This window comes from Colletotrichum fioriniae, assembly GCF_027942845.1.
Source record: "Colletotrichum fioriniae strain IMI 355084 chromosome Unknown scaffold_7, whole genome shotgun sequence".
NCBI classification, from domain to species: Eukaryota; Fungi; Ascomycota; class Sordariomycetes; order Glomerellales; family Glomerellaceae; genus Colletotrichum; species Colletotrichum fioriniae.
In genome coordinates this window covers 2,487,757-2,511,389 of record NW_027076843.1, presented here as the reverse complement: position 1 = coordinate 2,511,389, position 23,633 = coordinate 2,487,757, and the positions used below count along the sequence as shown (strand labels likewise).

Below are 23,633 nucleotides of genomic sequence, written 5' to 3'. Positions count from 1 at the left end.
TATTGTTCTCAGCGCCTCGGCTAGATTCTGTCTCAGTCCCGTACGCCTTCGTCGGTGTTGCTCTTGTGCGCTCATCAACGCAGAGTCACCACCCAAAACCTCCAAGCCCGTCAACCAGCTTCACCGTCACAGAGAAGTGGTCAACCTTTGATTCATATTCTCGGTCGACGCCTCTCCGCCACTTGTGCGCGCTTCTTGCGCGCCCGTTGTGTCGCATTTCTGTTTACTGTTTGTCCACCTACAGGGACCCCAGTGCGCGCGTCCTCCATGTCCGAGCCGCCGTAGGCCGTCAGTCCCTCCTCCGACCTTCGCAGCTTCGATCTCGATAGAGTCGATACGCCTTCTTCATGGTCTCGCAGCCCGATTCCGCGTCCTCCCTCACCCTGCGAGGCCCCTCCTCGGTCGTTTCGCGTCCTTCACTATCTCGCACGAAGCGATACAATAGGTCTCACGTCGGCGGTTCATCCTATATCTCCCAGAATGAGTTCCCTGTCTTCAACAATTCGGGCGATGTCGAGATCATAGTCAAGGCTGGTGGCCACCAAAACCGTTACCTGCTGCACCGTCATACCCTCACGCAATGCTCCGGCTTCTTCGAGGCCAGCACTAGTCTTGAGTGGTCCAAAGCAGTTTCGGATGGCGCTTCGAACGACTTGCCTCGTATCAGCGACGGCTCTTCAGTCGACTCGTACAATCCTCTGCCTCCCAGCCGGGCCTTGACGACATCATCTACACCACCAAGGAAACGTTGGCGCTATGAATTGGATCCAGGCACGGGGGATGGCGATATACCAATGCTGGTACAAAATGATGAAGATCGCTCAAAGGGTCTGAGCGCGAGCAACTCTGGATCTCTGTTTGGTTCTGGTGGCAGCGCGGTCAACGGCGACCAGCCCGTGTCTTATTCGCGAAGCAAGACATCGGGCCATTCCCACTCCTCGTCGGCGCACTCGAACCACAACTTCTTCCGCTCCGTCGCCAATCTGAGCCTCGTGCCGAGCTCGACGACGACGGCGACAAGTCACCCGCTTTCGCAGGCCGACCAGGATCTCCTCCGCGACTATGACAACCTCTTCCGCATCTTCTACAATCACTCCCCGATTCTCGACGGCGTCAATATTGCGGATGCTTACGTTCAATGCAAATCTCTCATTACCTTGGCGGACCTATATGATGCATTGGCCGTGGTTGGCCCCAGGGTTGACCACCATTTGCTTCAATTTCAGTCACGACTATGGAAGCAGATTGCCAAGTATCCCATTTCATACCTACGTCTTGGCTACCTTGCCCGCAGTAGAGTCATCTTCCAGGAGGCCTTGATTCATGTGGTCGGGCAATGGCCGGCAGGAGAACGCAGCCTCCGTGCTGCGCTTCCTGACATCGTTCTAGACATAATCGAAGACAAGGTTGACGAGCTAGAAGAGGTGGTCAGCCGTGTCGAAGGCCGTCTCTTCCGACTGAGCTTGATGACAGCGAGAGGCGAGCGTGTCACGCCTCAGAACAACTATCTCGACTGGCTAGCCGTTAGCCTGTTCCGCCAGTGGCTGGCAGATAATACCAGTCCTCCGCCCCCAGACCGTCGACTCCAAAGCTCTCGCGACGGTAGGAATGGAAATAACCAGCAACTTGCCCTCCCTGCTGCTGTTCCGCCGTTGGCCACGGTCGGCCGTACATATCGCACTCTCGGCGCCTCCTCAGCGGCTTATCTGGGCCACGATGAGTGTAAGCGGTTTTTGAAATTGACACCTGAGCTATACAGCCGGGACAATCTCCGGCGCTTTGAGAAGCGCATCGACGAGCTGAAGCTGATGGCTCGTGACATTGTCCGGCCGTTGATGAGCAGTGGTCTAGAGCTGGACATCAATAGCGGGAGGGCCGCCGATGGAATTGGCTACCTCACTTGCATAACCGTCGGGGATCGTGACCTTCCTTGGCATGGGGAGCATTGATACGGAAAAGATGGCGCGAATGCTTGTCCATTTTACGGCTGCAGAAGAATGAGACGATGAAGTATACTGGTTATTCTTCCGACTAATGATAAACGAATTTACTGGCGGATTTTGATCGTATTTTTGGATTATGTTTTTTTGAGTTGGCAATATTTGACGAATAAAGCCTGGGATACCCATTGACGAAACCCGCGTCGTGCGTCGACACTGCAAAGAAGGCCTGGATTCAGGGAGGCATTTAGCACTAGATTTCAGACATAATCTATTGTCGTTATTTGAATGAGACTTGCATGCGCTTGATAGTGGTGGTACAGAGTGGTACAAGGGGGGTATCGTTATTCGTCGTCTCCTGTGAGGTCTATAATGGAAACTTCGCTCTGCCTCCATCCGTCGTCCTTTGTCAAGCGCCCCGATGCCATCGTCGCCTTCGTTCCGGCTAACCAATCCTCGTCGCTCACTTCAACCACCCGGAAAAATCCGCTGACGCTTGTCCGTGGCACCATGACCTTTTTCCTGGCCTCCCCTGAGGCGGCTTTTGCTGTGGGGTTTGGCGCAAACGCATCGTCCGATTCTGACCAGGAGGAGGCTGTGACTTTGGTGGTTCGAAAACCACGGAAGTCAGCGCCAGCATCATCCTTTGATCCAGCGGGCTTGACCATAGCAGTCTGGCTGACGGTGATGGACGTTTTGAGGCGGGCACCGCTCTGGACACTCTTTGGCCGCCTATCATGGTTGGTCTCTTGATCCGCCGTTTGCCGCGTGTTGGCGCCGGTCACAAAGGATTCCATACGTGTCTGCTTCAAACCCCGCTGGTTCTTTGACGGAGTGGTGGGCAGCCGTACAGGGGACGCACCTCTTGTCGAAGGCCGATGTTTCCCGGGGCTTTGGGAAGGACGACGAGGTGCTGCTGTAGACGTGATAGGCGGATTGGGCTCGGGTTCGACGAAGGAATCCTCGTCAGAACCTGACAGGTCGATGATGATGTGCTGAGGCGTTGGTTGAGTAGGCGGGCTCGATGGGCTCAGCGGGCTCAGCGGGATTTTCAGCGACGAAGAAGCAGACGCAGGCGAAGCGCGCACGGGGCTAGATGACAACAGAATCGGCTCTGCGGGCTGCCGAGGCTTGGTGATCCTAGGCATATGTTGTGAGCCAGCGTATGCCCAGGGGTTACTGTGAGCGGTTGGTTCTGCGGTGGCAGACACTTTCCCGTTGGACCTGGATTGCTTACTTCGGTTTGTTGGTCTCGGCAAGGGGTTCGGTCGTTGTGAGGAGAAGGAGGAGGAGGAGGAGGCCGGAAACGCAGCCGTAACCTTTGTTGGGTCAGGCCTAAGAATAGTTGGTCGGGAAAGTTGTGGTGGGAGGACGTCTTCGTCGTCTATTTGGTCTTGCGATGTTGCGCCACCAGTCTTTGCTGATTGCCTTGTGGTGCTTGTCGTGATTTGCATCCACCTATCAAGAGCGCCGGCCTCGGCTGGGACGGCTTTGGTGGGCTTCCTCTTGCCAACGCCCTTGCTGCTGGTGCTCTTGGGCTTTGCAGACGCCTTAGCAACCTTAGCGCGCTGTTTCTCTTCCCAATCTTCAACAGTCAGAGGCGCGCCCAGCTTGACGAGCGACTCGGGCAGCCAGATCATCTGGGCGGCATATGGGTCGAATGTGCTTTTTGGCACGACCTGGCTGCTCGCTGGCACTCCCTCGCCGTCGATGGCAGCTTCGAACTCCTCGTCGCTGTTGAGCCCGAGTCCCTGGCGATCAAAGGGCACTTCGTCGGCTTCGTCAATTTCTTGTGAAAAATCGAGACCGACTATATCGGTCGGAATGTGTGCTACACGCAACTCTGGAATACCATCGGTGCTGTGATGGCTTCGTATCCCAGTGATACGGTTGATCAGTTTCGATTCTTCCTTATCCATCTCCGCTGCCGTCTGGTAGCTTGCTTGGTCGGAAAGGTGCCTCTCCAGTAATTTGTGGACGAGTAACGCCGGCGACAGAACTCGCGTGAATTTAATGGCACCGAGTTTGTTCACCCAGTCAAGCGTCTCGTCGGCAAAGTACCGGAGGCCTTGCACATCTATTGGACGACTCCAATCGAGACCCGCCTTCAGCCTGTCGATAGTGGTGGCACTTGAGACGACCGGGTGCGTATAATACCTTAGTACTTGGCGATCTGGAAACTCATCTGGTATAGAGAGAGCTTTATGCCGTACTCTGAAGAAGCCGTTCTCGTTCGTACGCAGTTCGTGTCGCAACGTCATCCTCCAATCGTTAAATTGATCATCGTCTTCGATCTTCAAGCGGCATAGCGACTTGCCGAACCCAGCTTTCGCCGCTTCACATGCAACCTTGGGACCGCATCCTGGTACACCTTCGGGTATGTAGTCACCTCCGCTCATCAGTGCGACCAACACCATACCCTCTCGATCCAGACCCGTTTCAGCAGACAAAAAATCGTCGACCTCGTACATGCTAACGTGAGTGGGCGTCTTGGCTCCGCGGGTTCCCTCTGCTGACCAGTTTCGAAGACTTCGGGTGCAGCCAAACATGATTGTGTCGACATCCTCGCTTAAAACTGCGTCGACGATGTTCCGTTGCTGTAAGAGAGCGCATTCGGCTTCTGCCTCGCCCGGCGCGTCATGGACTGGGAATCCGAATAGACGTATGACTCTCTTCGCCATGGCTATTGCAACGCCATCTCCTTTACCGGAGCGCTTATTGCGCTTGAACGCCGGCTTGTGAGGGCCATCAAAGACAAAAATGGGGTGTATTCCAAGACTTAGTAGTCTCACCAACCGATAGAACAGAGTCCTGATTGCAGGATTCGTCCCACCTAATGATGCTTGTCAACTTTGAAGTGGTCAAGTTGGACGCGGAGTTGACGCTACCTCGTGCGGCTTGTGTCTGGAATTGCCAGATGGCAATATCAATGGCAATCCGTAAAGGCCGGTTTGTGTTTTCAAGTTTCTCTGTAGCCAATTTGGCAAGAGATATTCTTTTGCCTGGACCAAGTTCACGGTAAATTCTGTGGTTGTAATGTGAGTGAGACCTCGCTATGAGGGTAAGAAGAGGACAGAGCTGGCGATAAATACCCTTTGATTCCCATCGTAATTTCCCAATGGCTCGAGTTGTAAGAAGACCAAGTCAAGAAGTTAATGCGGGGGACAAAGTATTAGATTGTGAGTTTGAGTGTGGTTGTATAATTCTGTCCAAGCAGTGGATGGATATTGGGGGAGCGAAATGCATGAAGTCGATGATGCGTCTGCGATTCGGATAGCGAGAAAGGACGACCTTGTTGTGCTCGAAAGAGAAGGGTTAGAGGTTGGAGTGCACGAACGTGCCAAAGATCTGCTAGACGCAAGTCATTATGCTCAATAACTCATACACAAATCGTATCCAATAATTTGTCCAGTGCCCCATCTGTCTGGCAAGAGATAGGCGCCTTTCGGTATGAGAGATGTTGATTGAAGGTTGGTCGTTGAATCACTCCTAAGAGAGGTGGTTACCGGGACTACGGACGGTGCCACCCACCTCAATGACATCTACACAACCTTCCATGTACCAGCGGTTCCCCACTTTATTCAGGGTAAACCGCCAGCAACAGTGCTCCACGGCGCTTGACCCGTTTTCGGCCGTAGGTACCTTACCTCAGAGGCTCAATCAGCGAGCTCTCTACCTTGAGCCTCTAGTATCACGGGGTATCCTCATAAGTTACACTTGGACTGTAACCAATTCCTCAATCGCGCGCAAACAACGCCCGAAGACACACCGGAGTATTGGCAAACAACCCGACGTGCTTTCCGCTGCAGGCGTCTCCAGTTCCACGAAGGCCAACATCTGACAACTGAACACGCGGGGGCATGGCCTGCTGAACCTGAGCGGAACGCGCTCTCAACGCCACGGATATTCCTCGTCTCTCCTGCTTCCTACAAGATGTCGTCCTCCGCAGCACCGAGCCTCGCCCACCGATCCATTGCCAACATCCGAACCGAAACGGGCTCTGGCATCAGCGGCGGCCCTGCAAGTCCACACACCCCTTCTCGCAACATCTCGTCAACATTCGGCTCCCCATCTAGTCTCCGCGCTGAGGAAGACATCATCGTCATAGAGCTGGGCTCTCGATTCATTAAGCTTGGGTTCGCGGGAGAGCCAGCACCGAAGGCTGTGCTGTCCCTAGGTCCTGAACAACTACGCCGCGTAGGCGACTTTCGCACCTGGGATCCAGACCACAAGGATGATTGGAGGCGGCGTCCAACCGGCAAGACTTGGGGAGACGACCATGAGCTCTGGCAATATGATGTACGGACCGTTGACTTGGGGCTTGTTGAAGACAAGATAGACCGAGCCATTCGGGAAGCACTGAACAAGTGACGCATCCCCGCCGCCTACACAGTCTATTACCGCACCACTCACTAATGTCGTGTCGTCTAGGTTCCTTCTTATCGATTCACGGCCGCGAAGAACCTCTCTTGTTCTGTCCTCGTCGATACCTCTGCCATTGCTGTCAACCACCCTCGATGTCCTTTTCCACCGCTTTCAGGCACCCATTGTGTCTTTGATGTCATCTGCAGTCACGTCGGTTGTAGGAGCTGGCACTCGGTCAGCACTGGTTGTGGACCTTGGCTGGGCTGAGACCAGTGTGACGAGTGTCTACGAATACCGCGAGATCCGTACAACAAGGACTACTCGCGCAGGAAAGATGCTGGTTAACGAGACACATAACCTGTTGCAAGATGCACTTTCGACATCATCAGCACACTCGCAGAGGACATGTCGGGAAAGGGAGCAAGGGCGGCACTCTCTAAGTTTTGAGGAATGCGAAGAAGTCGCCTGCCGCCTCGTCTGGTGTCGCCAAGTCAAGCGCGGCGATCTCCCAAGTGCTAGGCAGCCGGAGCAACAGCAATCCGGAGGAGAGGCACTGCCTACGGTCGAGGAGCAGGACGAATCCCCACCGACTTCGCCCGTTGAAGAAGAGCGGTCCGATGGCAATATCGAGGTTTTGATTCAGTCTGTGGAACCAGTGGAGAACCTGACATTACCATTCCAACAACTGTCCGAGCCGTGCGAAAACACCTACTTCGCGCCACACTACTCACGTAGTAGCTTCGACGATGACGAGCTCCCTGTCCATCACCTCATCTACCAACACCTTGTCCAACTACCGATCGACGCTCGCGCAGTGTGCATGTCACGCATTGTGTTCATTGGCGGCTGCTCCAGAGTCATAGGCTTGAAGCGGAGGATATTCGATGAGCTGTCGAAACTCGTCCATGAGCGTGGTTGGGATCCCGTCCAAGGGCGTGCACCAAAGCAGTACGAGAATAACGCGTTGCTGAAGAGAGGCAGCCGACGGGCGACCGAAGGCCCTACAGAGATTGAGCCGCCAGCAAGGGAGACGGAAGAACGTAGAGTCACGGGCGAAGACGAGCCTAGAAGCGCAGCGGATGTCATTGAGGACTCCCTGAAGAAGCGAGATAGTCACTATCCTAGAATACAAGGCGCCCTTCGGCCTCTGGGTTCTCTTGGACCGTGGGGAGGGGCCAGCCTGGCGTGCCAGCTCAAAGTGATGGCGATGGCTAACATTGACCGTGAGCTGTGGCTGCAACAAGGAGTCAACGGGGCTTCACGGCCGAGTGAAGTCGACGTCAAGGCTCAGCAGCGGCAAAGCATGGGGCCCGGTGGACTGATGCGAGGAGCTGGAGGTCAATCGAACTGGACATTGGGGGCATGGGGAACTTTATAGCGAGGCGGGTGTAGAAATTTGCCTACCGACATGTGAAAATGCATTGATACCCCGGAGACCTGCTGGCCTTCGAAATATGAAGAAAAGAATATACAATCAGACTACACAGCCATACTCTGTCCAACGCTCGTCTTTCCGTTGGAGTGGACGCGATTGTAGCAAGTTGCGAACCTGAAGATGCATTTAATTGGGTGAATGGCCCAGTGGAACCCCTACTGTTATGCTTGTAAGCGGTTCATACAGTTATCACGCCGCCTTCAAATCAGATCATCGCACTCCCTCAGAATACTCATTGAGAGAGAGAGAGACATTGAATTTGAACCTCTCAGTTACCAGACTTCAAAATGGGGAGAGATCCAACAGGCCTCTTGCGCAGTTCACTAGGGGCAGCAAGGAGGCGCCTCCTGCCCACCTCACTACCCACGCCGCGCACCATCAACAGAGTAAATTACCTGGTCTCACACTCACTCCAACAACGCCGTGCCTTTGCAGACGTCAAACGGCCCTCGACCGCGCCAAAACCCATCATCGACATCAGACACATCAGAGAGAACCCGGAACTGCACGAGCAAAACTGTCTCGAGCGCAACTACATCCAACAGAGCAAGGGCCCCGCTCGCATCAACGAAATCTTTACGCAATGGCAGGCCCTGCAAAAGGATAGCCGCGCCGTTCGCGAGAGGTCGAACCTGTTGCGCCGCCAGATCGCCAATCCGGCGTCCACCAGCGGCGACGACAATGCAGAATTTAACGACATCCGGGGCAAGACCCGCGAAGAGCTGCTGGACGAAGCCCGCGTGCTCAAGCAGAAGCTCGCGGCCGTGGAGCAGGACGAGGTCAAGCTCGTCGAGGAGATGGAAGGGCTCGCCCTCGCCATCCCCAACCTCACCAGCGACGTCACCCCCGTTGGCGACGAGCCGCGGCTGCTGAGCTACATCAACGAGCACCCCCACGAGACGCCCAGCGCCTCGGACAAGGTGTGGCGGTCTCATGTCCACATCGGCTCGGAGCTGGGCCTCCTCGACTTCGCCGGCGCGGGCACCGTCTCGGGCTGGGGCTGGTACTACCTCCTCGACGAGGCCGCGCAGCTGGAGCAGGCCCTCGTGCAGTACGCCCTCGCCGTCGCCACGCGGCACGGCTGGCGCCAGGTCGCACCGCCCAGCGTCGTCTACAGCCACGTCGCCGCCGCCTGCGGCTTCCAGCCGCGCGACCAAAACGGCGAGCAGCAAATCTACAGCCTCGCGCAGTCCGCCGCCGACGTCGAGCGTGGCAAGCCAGAGCTCTCACTCGCCGGTACCTCGGAGATCCCGCTGGCCGGCATGAAGGCCGAGACGACCCTCGACGCCACGGAGCTGCCCGCGAAACGCGTCGCCGTCTCCCGTTGCTACCGCGCCGAGGCCGGGGCCCGCGGCGCGAGCACAAAGGGTCTTTACCGCGTCCACGAGTTCACCAAGGTCGAAATGTTCGCCTGGACCGCGCCCGACGCCGACGAGACGGTCGACGTCTTTGAGGAGATGCTCGACATCCAGACCGAGATCCTTGGGTCCCTGGGCCTGCACTGCCGAGTCCTCGAGATGCCGACCGCCGACCTCGGCGCCTCCGCCGTACGCAAGTGCGACATTGAGGCCTTTTTCCCGTCTCGCCAGGAGCAGAACGACGGCTGGGGCGAGGTCACGTCCGCCAGCATCTGCACCGACTACCAGACGAGGAGGCTCGCCACGCGGGCAAAGATTGACGGCAAGCTTACCTTCCCCTGGACCGTCAACGGTACTGCTCTCGCCGTCCCGAGAGTGCTGGCTGCGCTCTTGGAAGCTGGATGGAATGAGCAAGAAATGTCCGTCTCCATTCCGGCTTGCCTGCAGCCGTGGATGGATGGAAAGGAGAAGATTGTTCGCAAGACTGTTTCATAGCAGACACACACACGCACACACACACACTTTCCACAGTCCTGACTGGGACTGGGACTGAGGACATGGTATCTTTTGTAACAACAATTGTATTCGCACTCCTGTACATGATCATTGCCGCGTGTGTTTGGCGCGTCTAGCCATCGGGGCTCATCAAAAACATGTTCCTTATGTGGCACACAGTCGTAGGGAGGTGATAATTCTGTACTTTACTACTTCAAACACACTACCTACAATACTAAACATCAACTGGACTCATACCAGCAATACCAAATGCAAGACAAAAGAGAAAGGAAACCCAATAACTCCATTTTGATACAAACTACCGTTCATCCCAGTGACGCCGACCCAGCAGGCTCATGCGTTATTCAATACTCGTCAATATGTCCACGTGAAAACCCCACTTTTCAATAGACACCAACTTCGTCATCCTAAGCCGCGACCTCATTGTTTAGAGTTTCTTGACTAAGGTCGGAGCCAACGTCTGAACTGACATTAGAACTGACGTTTGAACTCACGACACTCTCAGTCCACTCGCTCTGGAGGTCACTCTGCAAATCGCTTTGGTTGTCGTCGTAATAATCCGAATAGTCTCCGTCGCCGGTGTAATTGTCGGTACTCTCCGTCACGACAGTTGTACCGCGGCTACCACGGCTCATACGACTGCCATGACTACTGCGACGTAACGTCTCGGTATCACTGGGATCATCGGCCCCAGCTGGTTCTTCGTGCATAACAGGCGTGGGACTGGGCATGTTCTCCTCCTCCGTCTCCTTCAAAGACATGTTCTCCTTGTCAAGATCTCCGTAGCCCTTCGAGAAGCCCCCAGCCCAGCTAGACTTGCGATGACCACGGGCACCGGCAGTCCTGACGCTCTGGCTGCGCTGGACTCCGCCGGTTGGTACGTTGTTCGTGATCTGGCTTAGGGACAAGATACGGCGAGCAGCGCCCGCTTGCGACGGAGGCTTCAGGTTTCGTTTCGCGGAAAGGGCCAGGTTGACAGCAGGAGATGCAGGCTTCTCGGGGACTCCATTCTCCTGACCCGGCTTCTGGTCCCGGACACGCTTACGGCTCATAGCGTCGCGCCCTTTGGTTGCCTTTGACATCAGGAGTACGCGGGAATGGTCCATAACACCTTCCAGAATGCGGCGCTCCAGACCCTCGGCGCGAGATTCCATGTCGTGAAGCTCGTCCCGACGAATATGCAGTGCAGTCTCGAGAGACGAGACATCGCCCGTCAGCCTTGTCTTTTGCCGGATGAGACTTTCTTGCTCTGTTCGAAGTCCGAGAACAGAAGCCCTGAGTCTCTCTTCCTCTTGCTTCAGATCCAGCAGGCTGGCCTCGATCTGCTCCTTGAGGGCAAGCTTGCGCTCGAGATCAATGGTCACCTCCTGGAGAATCTGCTCTCTGTCGTCTTCTTCCTCTTTGATCTTCTTGGTCTGGCTTGCAAGGAAGAGCGAGATGTCCGTGGCTGTTTGGATTACCTGCTGATGGACCTTTTCAAGAGTATCGAGCTGACCAAAGGCCTTCTCAGCAGCATGGCTATGATCAACAAGCTCGTCCAACTTGACGTGAACGGCGGCATCGTCGTACTTGTCGGTGGGGATCAATGCCTGCTGCTCGGCAATTTTGTCAAGCTTGTCTTGCACAGCTGCGTCGTCGTACTTCTCAGTCGGAATCAGCAGCTGTTGTTCAGCCAGAACTCCAAGCTGTTCCCGAATTACTGTGTCGTCGTACTTTTCAGTTGGGATCAACAACTGCTGCTCGGCAAGCTTGTCCAGCTTCTCGTGCACTGGCGCATCATCGTACTTCTCCGTAGGGATCAATGACTGCCCACAGGCAAGCATGTCGAGCTTCTCCTGAACTGCCGCGTCGTCGTACTTCTCGGTCGGAAGCAGAGACTGGTACTCAGCGATCCTGTCTAGCTTTTCCTGGACCACTGCGTCGTCGTACTTCTCCGTCGGGATTAACAACTGCTGTTCAGAGAGCTTGTCAAGCTTCTCATGCACCGGCGTATCATCGTACTTCTCAACAGGCACCTGAGAGTGCTCCACAAGCATGTCAAGTTTCTCGTGAACGGGCGCGTCGTCATACTTCTCCACAGGTATCTGAGAGTGCTCCACGAGTTTGTCGAGTTTCTCATGGACTGGCGCGTCGTCGTACTTCTCAGGAGGAACAGAAGCATGTTCAACGAGCTTGTCAAGTTTCTCATGGACCGGCGCATCATCGTACTTTTCTACTGGTATTTGAGAGTGCTCTACAAGCTTGTCGAGCTTCTCATGAACGGGCGTGTCGTCGTATTTCTCCGCTGGAGTGGAAACATGCTCCACGATCTTGTCAAGCTTCTCATGTACTGGCGCGTCATCGTACTTCTCGGGAGGAACAGAAGCATGTTCAACGAGCTTGTCAAGCTTTTCATGAACACCTGCATCGTCGTACTTCTCGACTGGAACCTCGGAATGCTCGATCAACTTGGTAAGCTTCTCCAGAACGACAGTGTCGTCATACTTGTCGGGGATTGGTGGCAGAGCGAGCTCGACTGGCTTGGCATCCTCGATTGTCTTTTGAATATCATTCGTTGATGTCTTGGCGTAATCATAATGCTGGCCAACGATGAGCAAGACATCTTTGATGGATTCCAGGATCTGAGGTTGGGATTCAACAAGCTGTCCCTGAATGATTTCGACAGCGTCGACAGCTTGCTTCAAGTGGTCCCGAGTTTGCTGGTGATCGGCCTTTCCGTCTGTGTGGTTCTCCTCAGATTTGGTCATGAGATCCTCAACTCTGGTGAAGACGGTCTTGGACGCCTCCTCCATCTTCTCCATCGAGTCGGTAACAGCAGCGCCAAGTGTGTCCACGAGAGACTTGAGCTCTTCAGCAACAGCCTTGGTACCCAGAACTGCCTCTTCGGTGCTGGCATCTCTTGCCTCCCCAGCCTTTGCGCGGTCGTCGAGGGCAACGTGGAATTCGTCGTACTTGGTCATCAACTCCGTGACCTTCTCCTCAATCTTGGCGCTCAATGCATCAGTGGTCTGCTGGAACTTCTCGTCTGACTCCAGCTTAGCGCCGACTACGGCGGCCTTGGACTCTTCGAATTCTAGCTTCATCGTATCGGAGAGATCCTTCAGATCTTGGTGGACAGATGCGTTGTTCTCCACTGCTGTTGACACACCCTCGAGCAGCTTTGAAAGGCTCTCGACTCCCGTGGCACCTTCTTCGAGTTTGCCCTTGACCAAGCCCTGGAACTCCTCGAGGAATGTTTTGACTTCAGTGACGCGTTCGCTAACGCCAACGATCTCGGCTTGACGCTCTTCGCTTCCCTTGTCGTGGGACTCGGTGAGGGAGTCAAGTCGTGTCTTGAGCTCTTCGAGTGGGGTCTTGAGCTCCTCGATCGGGGTCTTGAGTTCCGTCTTAAGCTCTGTCTTCAATTCATCCAATGGGGCTTTGATGCCCTCTTGCAGTCCTTCCTTGAGTCCCTCCAGGACCACCAAGGTCTCAAGGGGGCCTTTGAGCTCCTCCAAGGTCGTCTCTGTCCTTTTCAGGTCTTCCTTGGTGACGAGGGTGGCGATCTCCGTCTTCAGCAGTTGATCGAACACGTCCTTGATATCGTGACAGGCAGCTTCCACAGCCTCGACGTCAGTCTTGGTAACTCGCTCGGGATCCTCCAGTTGCTTGGCAGCGCTCTCTTTCATTTCTTCGAAGCCTGCTGCAACTTGCGTAACCAATGCTTCCACGGATGTTACGTCATCCTTCTTCGGGAGAGTATCCAGTTGCGTAGTGATGAGATTTATAGCTTCTCTGGTTTCCAGTATGGTGTTCTCCAAGCTGTCCAGGTGCTCCTTTCGCACGGCTTGCTCGTTGTCAATGAGGTCGTCCAGGCGACCCTTAGTGTTACGAAGGATAGTTTCAATCGCTTGGACATCCTCTTTCGTTGAAGCATCGGTGCTGACCGGGCTCTCCTTGGACTTGACCCACTCCTGGATGGGCAGAATCGCCTCCTCCAGACGGGTGATATCCTCCTTGGTAACTGAGCTCTGGGCATTGAGCAAGACCTCTTCGACGCGGGAAGTCTCGTCCTTTGAGACCGACTCTTGTACGAGTCGAAGCATGTCCTCGAGACGGAGCATGTCGTCCTTGGAAGCAGATTCCTGGAGAGAACGAAGCATGTCTTCCATACGAGTGAGATCGTCCTTGGCGACAGGGTCGGCGTTCGCGGGTTCCATGGCCTCGATCTTGATCCGGAGCTGAGTGATGAGAACCTCAAGGTTTTTGATGTCATCCTGTTTAAGAACATCAGCCGGGACCGGCACAACGGCGCCGTCATGCATGGTCGTCAATGCCTTGTCGTTCTGGCCTTGCAGTTCCCGGAGACCATCGATTTCTGAGCGAACATTGTCCAGGCCGGTTTTCAATGCGTCGAGGACCTCATCGTTGGCTGTGAGGTCCGCTGGTCGGTTCGCGACCTTGTCAATACTGATGCGCAGATCGGCCAAGCCATCGTGAAGAGCGTCAAGAATGTCCGTGACGCCGGCAAAGGGTCGGCGCAACTCGCCACGCACACTGTCAATTCCATCTCTCAGGGCTTCGATGATCTCCTTCTGGTTGACTTGCGGAGTGACCGGCACCATGGAGGAGTTGACGGTGTCGCGTAGTGACTCCATGTGTGACTCGATTGTCGACCTGGAATCGCTCGAAACGCGATCGACCAGCATAGCCATCTCGTCTCTGAAGGTATCTAATGTGCCGAGAAGGGTTTGGGTAATTTCTTCCTGCCCGGAAGTGCCACCACTGAGATGACTGACATACGCTTCCATGTCGGCACGAAGCTTCTCCAGACCGTCTTTAGTAGCGTCCAGAATCTGCTCAGTGTCACGTCCGTTGGCGGCGGCGTTCACTTTTGCATCCTCTGTCACTGCTCGGAACTCTCCACGCATGTACTCAAGAATCTCTTGCAAACGATTGACGACCTCTTCGTTGTTGTTCTGGTGCGGTACCAGAGCTCCGGCGCTAGGCAGATCGTAGCCGCTGAGGCCTTCCTTGACCGCATGAAGCATGTCCTCTCGAGTGAGCTCTTGTGTGAAAGCCGAGGGGGCAACGGGAAATTCGAACTCCTCCAAGCACTCGCGAACGGCTTCCAGGATCTCATCTCGTGAAAGGCTTGTTGGTGTCTCAACACGGGGCGGCGAGAAATGCTTGAGACCCTCGACAACTGCTTGGAACACCTCTTCTCGCGAAGCTCCTACGGGCTCCTGGTCCCTGTCGACGTAGTCCTGCAATCCCTCTTTGAGGTACTCGAGAATCTCTTCGCGTCCGAGGCCAGGATCTTGGTTCTCAACCTCGGGCTTGTAGTTTTCCCAGGCGTCCCTGACAGCCTCGATGACATCCTCCCGATTCAGATCAGGCTCTTTCTCCTGCGATGCTTGGGAGTCTCGAAGCGCTGCTCTCATCGCATTATATATTTCTTGATAGTCGATTGCTGGTGCTCTTGAAGCCACAGAGTTGGCGGACTGCCGTCGATGCTCACGAAGCAGCTCGTCCATGTTCTCCCTCATCTGCTCGATTCCCTCGTGGACAATCTTCGAAACTTCGTCATTATCGGTCGAGGGCTCCTCAGACTTTTGTTGTGCCTGGGCTTCGTCCAGCCTCCTTCCAATTTCCCGTCCCATACCCAGGACTTCACCGCGAAGCTCCCGCACGAGAGCCTTGACTTCTGCGGTGAGACCGCCCCCTTGTGCTACGCTATCCTTGACGGTACGGATGATCTTGAGCACTTCGTCACTGACGATCTCAGAAGCATTGCCAGATGCTGCAGATCTTGAGGTGGGCTCATTGTGCAAGGCCCTCTCTGATCGATGAGTCAACTGACTTGCGTATCCAGGGTCGTAGTCAAAGTCCATGGTGCTGTTATCATCGTCAAACACAGCTGCACGAGGCATGTTCCGGTTGCTCTCTCCATGGCCGCCGCCGCTTCGTGAGATCATAGCATCAGCTGGCTTGGTCTTGACGAGCTGGATCAGCTCCTCGACCTTTGAAGCGGGCGCCACGCCAGCAAGCTTCTCGGTAACGTCGGTCAGGCGAGCAAGAAGCAGGTCATGCCCCTCCTTCGTTCCCATGTCTCTGATGATCTTGTCCAGTATCGCGATGGTAGTCGGAGAATCTGAGTTGGAGTTGGCGTTGGAATTGCAGAGCGAGGGGGTGCTCAACGCCTCTCGATCGATGGATGCCGCAAAGCTATTCGGTGAAGGAATTCGAGGCAGAGAAAAGGGGCGTCCGGCTTTGCTTGGTGGAGGAGAGGTGTGATGTGGCTTGGTATCGAGGAACAAGCTGTTGACGAAGGGGTCGCGAGAGCTCGGCCTGCTGCTTGCAGCAGCATCTTGGGCATTATTGATAAGTTCGCGCAAGCTTTTGCGGATGTCCTCGTCCCGAGCTTTTGTCGCTTCCTTCAAACTCAGCAAATCGGTGGCGTTGTCACGACTTCTGCGGCTCAACTGGGCCATGTCTTTCTGAAGAGCTGTAGCGATGCTCGTGAGACTTAGGATCTGCCCTGAAAGAGCCTCGACCTGTTGAGGAGCCTTGACGAGTGCAGTAGAGCCATTTGTGACGTTCTCCTTGTCCTGCTGACCTTGAAGCGGCATATTCTGTATGGCAAGCATGGTAGCAGATTGCGGAGGTGTGTTTTCGCCCAAGATGCTTTGTTGTTGTCTTTTCATTGTCGGACGTACGACTGGCGTCTGACTTTGAACTGATGAAGGCGTGGTGGCCTCTCTCTCTGTTGATCTCAGATCTGCAAAGCTATCTCTCCTGCTGTCGGCGAAACTGTCTCTTGTGTCGGCGAAGCTGTCCCTTCTGTTGGCCGCCGGCGTGGAGGGCCGTGTCCGCTCGGGAGACTTTGTCGGCGAAGGGGGATTGGACTGCTGGCCACTCTCCAAGAGCAGGCTGAGGTCTCTGACGTTTCCTGGTTGTAGGGACTGCATGCGTTTGTGGTGCGATCCTTTGATGAGAGAACGTTCGGGGGATGTTTCGGTGTTCCTTTTGGTCAAGGGTGCTGGAAGCATGGCGCTCTCGCGAGCTCTTTCGTTCAGAGCAGCGTGAGCAGACTGAATAGCAACGGAAGTTCCTTTCCTAGAGGTTGTAACTGGCGATTGCGGGTTCATGGGCAAGGGCGGTGGTGCCCTGTCGGGATCTGAGCTGTCCCACCTGGTCTTCATCAGTCTACGCCAGATAGCAGACATGGCAAGCGCATCATGAAGGTTGTGTATGGGGAATGGATGTCGGTAGAAGAAGTTTGTGTTTTGGCGACTTACATGGGAACCAGAGCTCTGCCTTGATCAGAAGACATTGATTGTCTGTGTCTTAGAGGACGATCAGCGTCCCTGGAGGCTTCGCGCTCCACGGGCGCCATTGTTCTCGAACGGGGCGACGAGGTGACTAGAATGTGATGGAGGTCGGGTGGGTGATGTTGGTGGTGAGGCTAAGAGGCTTTGGAATGCGGGCGCGAGGGAAAATGTAAGTCAATGCAATGCGACACAGTCCCCCAGGCAGTTTGGTGTTGATGATGGGATAATCAGGTAGTGTTAGTCGTTGCTTGAGCGCCGCGCTGCACCAGGAAGGCTGGCACAAAATGGCAATTGCTAGGAGCAGATGGGAAGAAGCTCTGCAGGAAGCGACGATGGCGAATGCGCAAAGCAAACCTAAGCAAAACGAGGCAATGTCAAGTCAAGGTCATTGGGGACTCTGTGATCCAGTGCAAAGCTCGAGTCGGTGACAGCGGTAATATGGGTGGGAGCGGTCTTAAGAGCCGGGTGGGGGGGGGGTTCAATGTTTGTTACCCGGGGGAGTTGATTGTGGATGGAGCCGGGGATGGGTGTGGATGTGACGACGACGACAACGAACAGGTGCGGTGAGATGTTGTTCGGGGCTGCTCACGTTGACGGGCCCCTGCCAATCGAGGTTGACGGCATTTATTTTGCTAGGCGTTGCGGAGCAACCACGCCCAACTAGCAGTGCCGTCTGCGCTGTTGCTCAATGTTTGGCTGCGTTGATGGGGCACCCACTCGCGGCTGCATCCAAGCGGGGGCCGCTAGCGAAGCGCCCGTACCCAACCTTCGTGCCGTCCAATACCTACCTAAGGTATGCGCCAGGGGGTGCTTTGGACGACACTGATGGAAGGTGCGATAAGATAGGAGAGGAAACTCGACGTTTCCTCGTCGTTTCCTCATACTTATCTTCCATCAGGTTGGTAAGGTACGCTCATCGTTATGCGCTTTCCAATATGATTCTATCGCTCTTTGTAAGCTTATTTATATCGACTTACCTGCCAGTCATACGCACCAAGGTTGGCGCAAGTGTTTCTTTCCAAATATCGGTGATGGGAGCGTTTAAAAGGCACGCGGCTTCTATCTTGGGAATCGTTTGACACTTGCGTAGTCCGGCCGCACCTAGCTTTCAGATTATCAATCTATGCGGAAAAGAAACCTACACCCTCTTTTCGTGGCCATGTCACTGCACAGTGAGTTGTGTTGGCGTCTATGTATGATACACTGATTTCGCCAACATCATTCGATAGCTTCGGTTTCGGGTCAGCAACGGCTAGGTCAAACTAGAGCCCTCCCCACGTGCTTTTTTCTTTCTTTCTTTTGTTGACACCGGCTTACGGCGTGACCGACGTTAAGGTGTGGCTGGTCTTGGAGTATAATGTTCCAAATCATCTAGTTACTGAATAAGAAGAACATGTACCAATCTCCAACCCAAGTACTCCCCGAGTTCATAGAGTCGAGGAGGAGGGACTGGTAGAGTATTCTCATACTTCACTCACCTCTGTCAAAGACAAAAGCTGAAGTACTGTTGGTTCCCACATCTCTAGACTTGCGGAAGTGGTCGCAACAACTAGATACACCATTAAGCCCACTGACAAGAATTCCTAACTTTGGCAGACGCCGAGATACACCATCCACTGCCCCTGTCACCGTGGAAGCCATGTATACAGCAGCAGCACATGACAGCTCAAGTGAGGTAGACCAACAGAACCCGACACGGCGTAGGTGAGGAGGCAACCCAGTTGTGGTTGATTCTAGACCTGCACCCATCTCCTTCCTTTGAGATCTTTGTGAGGTCTAAACAGCCAGCAGCGTATGTCTACATCAAGAACCACAGCTGTACATGGCATCTCGCGTAAATGGGGGGAAAGCAGGCAATGATCGACGCGAGGGGTCCGACAACTCTAATTCTTTGCTCCTCAGTTGCCACACTGGCGGCGCGTCACGTACACATCAAGAGCCAGGCTATGAACACCAAGAGAAGACATGTAGAATTGTATAGGATGTGTCGTTGCTGCTGGGGTTGACATTTCATACAAGGGACTGCACATCAAAGTGGCGAGTGCCGGCTATCACACGCGTACAAGCCGTGGTGCCATGATCCGGCTACCTACTCTACAGCCCTCACGTTGCAAATATCACTGGCTAGGCTTGTATGGGTTGGACGCGGGTTCTGTGGTCGTCCATCGTCGGATGCACACTGCCAGGTGCACTGCCACACCCAAAAATCATACGAAGAGAAGAGAGTGGCGCAAAGTGCCGCGTTGGCGTCAAGCGCCACGACTGCGTACTGGATGCCCGAGGGAGCGTGGGAGGGTTGCAACCGACTAAGTTTTGCCAGGTTCTAGAACGACTCCTTCAGCACGGCTAGGATGTTCAGACGTAGATCCTTCAGTTCCGCAACCGCAACGAAGAGAAACAGGACGGCCAAAGCTGATCCAACCTTGCCAACCTTCCCGCTGTTTGGTTGATGAGGTACTGTATTCAGAAGACATCTATGCACTGTTAGGAAAGGGGCGGTGTGCTGTGCTCCGTATCCAAACAAACTTCACATTGCTCCATTCATTGGTAGGGAGACCCTCGTTCTGGAGAGGCGGAAGCCAAGAGAGTATGGGACCCCGATGGGCATTTCGCTACAGTCAATGACAGTCCATTTCAGCCCTTTATGCTCCCGACCGCCTTGGATCAATGCGGCCATCCCAACCAGCATTTCGGACAGATTTTCCCACCCACAAGAACTTACAATCGGAGGAGCGGATGCTGAGCTGGTCAAAGATGGCTTGCTCGGTGGCGAAGAATACCTAAAGGTCTGTACGATTCGACAGATGGCAGCTGTGGGGAGAATTTGCGGTGAACTGACGAGAGACAGCGCTCGTGGCGCTGTACGGAGTACTGTGTTGGTAGTTGTCGAGACTACGGGGGAACCCCCTGTTCCGACCTGTTGCCAGTCGAAAACTCGATCTGGGGCTAAGTCATCGTGAGCAGTATTCAGGTGGGAGTATCCGTACCGACAGACTGAGAGGCGGTAGACAGGTAGGTAAGACACGTCGATCAGCGGTATTTTTCCAGCATACGTTTGAATGTGAGGTGGCTATCTGCAGGCCTTGCGATAGCTCAAAATTGAACAGATGAAAACCAAGAAAAAGAATGCCTGACCGAGAAGTGCAAACTTGAGAGGCTGGGAACCACCAAAGGTAGAGGCTAGCGGCCTTCCTGTCCCGGCTTGATTCCGTTCGAGCCGGCCGCGGTGTGTGCGGGTGGGCTACGCCCCCGGCAAGATGTGCGGGGACATCTGGTACGGATACCGACAAGTCGACGACCGGTGTAAGGTGTTCTTGGTCCTTGTTCTTCTTGAGAGTTTGGGTCGAGGTGACAAGGCCTAAGAAGGGTTCGCGACGCTGGTTCAGACTCCCTGCAGTCGCGGGGCCCTATCATTGCTCAAGCGTCCAACAGAAACGGTCTGGGATGCTTCTCAATGGTCAGCGGCCGTTGGCTAATAGACGTTGAAGGCGTGCGGCAGAGTCCAGACATGTGTGGAGGCTAAGTACCTTAGGTACCTCATGTTTTGGATCGGGTTGGCAACGGGTGGCCGGATGGCAGCGTTTGCGAGACGGCAGTTGTCACTGAAGGCCACAGAGCCAGACGTTTGCATGGCTTTTCCCAGAACCGGCGATCGAGTTTCATCTGCTGTAAAGATTTTCTCCTGCCTCAGCCTCTTCGCGCGAATCCCCTGATGCAGTGTGAAAGATTTGGATCGGGCCGGGAGCAAGCGAAATTGGAGCCACACGTAGTTTTGTCGGGGTGGACAGAGCAGCTCGGTATGTCAAGCTTGATATTTGTGGGCGGTGCTACAGATACCCAGGTTGCAGAGACATGTTGGCGATGACTCTGGCCATTAAGGGAATGAGCATCCGTAGGCCATGCGTAACTATGTGGTTCTGAGTCTGTGCTAGGGTGGACGCAGGTCTCGTAGGCATTGGGTGAGTGGTGGCGCATCTTGATTGATGAGACGGCGTACGATAAACGATGCGCTTGGTTGTGGACTGATGCACGGTGTCTCTAGGTGGGTACTTTGCACCTTGCGATGCCATGCGATGGCTTCCAGGTTGGCGTCAATGTTGCAAAGGAATGTAGAGCACAGGCTTCAGAGTGCCTCATGCGTGGAACAGACGTTAATTCCAGCGTCACCCGTGTCTATTCGATCATGCTCTCCCCACCTCCCTCGACTCCTCGAGTCCTCGAGTCCTCGAGTGCCTCTGGCTAGGTAGTTGGTTTGGTAACTCGGGCTAGATGCTGGCTTCTGGCGGGAGCATAGTAGAATGTCTCGGCCGATGAGGTATGGTGCAATGCCAATACCTTATCATTGAAGTGCGGTGTATTCTTGCTGTGCGTAGATGCGAAACAGAGCACGTGTTCGGTGAGAAGTAGTCGAAGCAGGTAGGTATCCTAGAAGGAAGAAGCAGAGATGACCAGAACCAACGCTGTGACGCTTCAATGATGCTGGATCTTGAGTGGAGCGCAGGGAGTTGGGAGTAGGGATTCAAGGTGAAGGGCCAGGCGAGTGACGATCACGGAGTTCGCGACGGCCGTGGATGGTGGAGCACAGGTATGGGGAGGGAGTGGGCCATGGCCGAGGGAGGAATCGCTTGAAAGTTTGGATTTGGGTACGGAGTACGGAATAGAGACTCTGTAAAAGTCAGTCGCGGAAGGTGAAAACGAAGGATACGTGGCGGCGAGAGTTGAAAGGGAGGTGTGAGGTTGCAGAGGGCGGCTTCCCAGCTCATCGTGCATGAAAGCCGCCAATTTGCCGACTTTATTACCAAGGCGGCGCAAGAGTCCAAGACCCAGCCAGCTCTTTCCATTTGGTTTGGGCTATCTACCTTGCTGGATACCTTAGTACCTTAGGTAGGTACTGAGAATCGGTACGTATTTGAAGAGGTACTCGGCGATTCGGCCCCGAGATGTCGCAACGTACGATTCCGCTTGCTTTTGTCTGGTCATATTCAGCCATGTCTCCCTTCTCCGTCTTTTTCTCCCACAGCGTTGGATGGACGCTTCTTGGTGAATACCTACGCATTATGCTCTACTTGCAGCAGCACTGGCATCTAACCGAAACAGGCCAGGCGCAAAAAATGACATCTTTGCGTGTAATCTACGGATGCCACACTAATACTACTAAGGGCCGTCCGGGAGCTCGCGAGGTCGTGGTGGTTGCCAAATCTCATGTGCGACATCAGACGAGCTGGAGCATCCTCTCCATAACTTTGCAAATGGAAACCCGCCCTGTTCGCGCCCGGCTTTGACACATGTGCTCACGAATGCTTGTCGCGAATTCATTTGCCCAGGGCTGCCTCATTCCCTTCCTTGTCTTAACTCTCACACAGTAAGCACGATAGGTGAGTAAAGGTGTACAGATGCGGCAAGAGGCCGGTGAATAAGAGCATTGGCTGCGCGAGCGTGATACAGAGAGAAATCGCAATCAAAAGAGAGGTAAGGCAGGGAGGGAGCACACCGGACTAGGGGTCGCCAAATTACACTTCCAAGGACCCGCCAGTTGTTGGCGAGCTGCCTGGAAATCTTTCGTCCCAAGTGTTCGCATCGTCCAATCATGGCGCGTGCAGCTGCACCTCGGAAGCGCCAGATGGTTTAGCGTCACCGGCCAAGGGGGTGGGGAGGTACCCTATAATTCATCGCAGCAAACCTGGAAATTCAAACCTGCCTTTTCCTACGAAGTACGTCGACTATCTCGACGCTCGAGGTTCCGTGTGCCTCAAACCCTCTCCATTCCAGGTGGGCCGGTGGCTCAGTTTTCTTTGATGCGCCCAGCCCTGTCGCTTCAAGTTCAGGTGCTCAGTACGGATATGGAAACCCACCCTACCTTACCTCTACATAAGGTAAGTTGCCCATCCCATCAGGTTGCCGTCAGTCATGGAAGGTGGCATGGAAGCAATGGAAAGCACTCGTTTGCTTCACATACGTAGTAGACTATGGTGAGAGCAAGAAAAGGGAAGAGGAAGAAAACGCTCGAGAGCCTCTTCTCCCCCCCAAACTTTCCGTACTTCACCTAAGATAGGTAGCTGGTCTCCAAGCGTCCAAGGCGATGGACGGCACCAGGAACTTGGAAGCAATCCCATAATACGGATACTTAGACGGTACTTACCCGAGGTACCTTACCTCAGCCCAGTGCCTCGCGTAGAAGGTGAGAGGCTGGCTATCTCTCCCACCTCAGGCATGAATCTCCAGGTACCGGCCTGTACCTTGTTCCTGCCTTAGCACCCCTCCTCCCTGCTTTCCTGCCAGCCTGCCAAGGTACCACCTCTGCTACTTTTGTACCCGGGCAGTTGTCAATCCTCTCCCCTAGTTCCCCTCGTCAATCACCCTTCGGCGCTATTACTCGAAGGGCACCGCACGAAACCTCTCTAGGACTAAACGCCTCCACTCCTTACTCACTTGGCTTATATTGTCCCACCGCCCTCTGCGCGCCGCCTCCCGACATCTCACGCCTTTCCCGTCACTTTGCGCCTGCGAAACCACCTGCACCCCCAGCTGCAACCTGCCTGCATCTGCTGCCCATCGTCTTCCTCGCTGCCGTCCTATCTAACCTTGAGGCCTGCCCCCAAAGCAGCCGCATCCCCCAAAATTTCGACACCAATTCAATTTCCTCATCGCATCATTCAACCACCACTGCGTGTTCTTGTCGACTTGCAGTATTGAGGAACCGACAATC

At 54.6% G+C, this 23,633-nt stretch overlaps 5 protein-coding genes across 5 annotated transcripts; 3 read left to right on the top strand and 2 right to left on the bottom strand.

Moving 5' to 3' along the window:
• Nucleotides 1–347: 347 nt before the first annotated feature.
• N0V96_006814 (uncharacterized protein) lies at nt 348–1,949 on the top strand (the record flags this gene model as incomplete). The annotated part of the gene is made up of 1 exon (XM_053196378.2): nt 348–1,949. One exon carries the CDS (start codon nt 348–350, stop codon nt 1,947–1,949), a length of 1,602 nt encoding a protein of 533 aa, XP_053046241.1.
• A 335-nt stretch (nt 1,950–2,284) lies between these two features.
• On the bottom strand, nt 2,285–4,621 carry N0V96_006813 (uncharacterized protein; the record flags this gene model as incomplete). Its single annotated transcript, XM_053196377.1, has 1 exon — nt 2,285–4,621. One exon carries the CDS (start codon nt 4,619–4,621, stop codon nt 2,285–2,287), a length of 2,337 nt encoding a protein of 778 aa, XP_053046240.1.
• Nucleotides 4,622–5,873: 1,252 nt separating this feature from the next.
• N0V96_006812 (uncharacterized protein) lies at nt 5,874–7,683 on the top strand (the record flags this gene model as incomplete). The annotated part of the gene is made up of 2 exons (XM_065757832.1): nt 5,874–6,137; nt 6,829–7,683. 2 exons carry the CDS (start codon nt 5,874–5,876, stop codon nt 7,681–7,683), a joined length of 1,119 nt encoding a protein of 372 aa, XP_065613749.1.
• Nucleotides 7,684–8,027: 344 nt separating this feature from the next.
• On the top strand, nt 8,028–9,593 carry DIA4 (Serine--tRNA ligase, mitochondrial; the record flags this gene model as incomplete). Its single annotated transcript, XM_053196375.1, has 1 exon — nt 8,028–9,593. The coding sequence occupies one exon, from the start codon at nt 8,028–8,030 to the stop codon at nt 9,591–9,593; it is 1,566 nt and encodes a 521-aa protein (XP_053046238.1).
• Nucleotides 9,594–10,021: 428 nt separating this feature from the next.
• N0V96_006810 (uncharacterized protein) lies at nt 10,022–16,929 on the bottom strand (the record flags this gene model as incomplete). The annotated part of the gene is made up of 2 exons (XM_053196374.2): nt 10,022–16,802; nt 16,895–16,929. The coding sequence occupies 2 exons, from the start codon at nt 16,927–16,929 to the stop codon at nt 10,022–10,024; spliced, it is 6,816 nt and encodes a 2,271-aa protein (XP_053046237.2).
• Between the last annotated feature and the right edge of the window lie 6,704 nt (nt 16,930–23,633).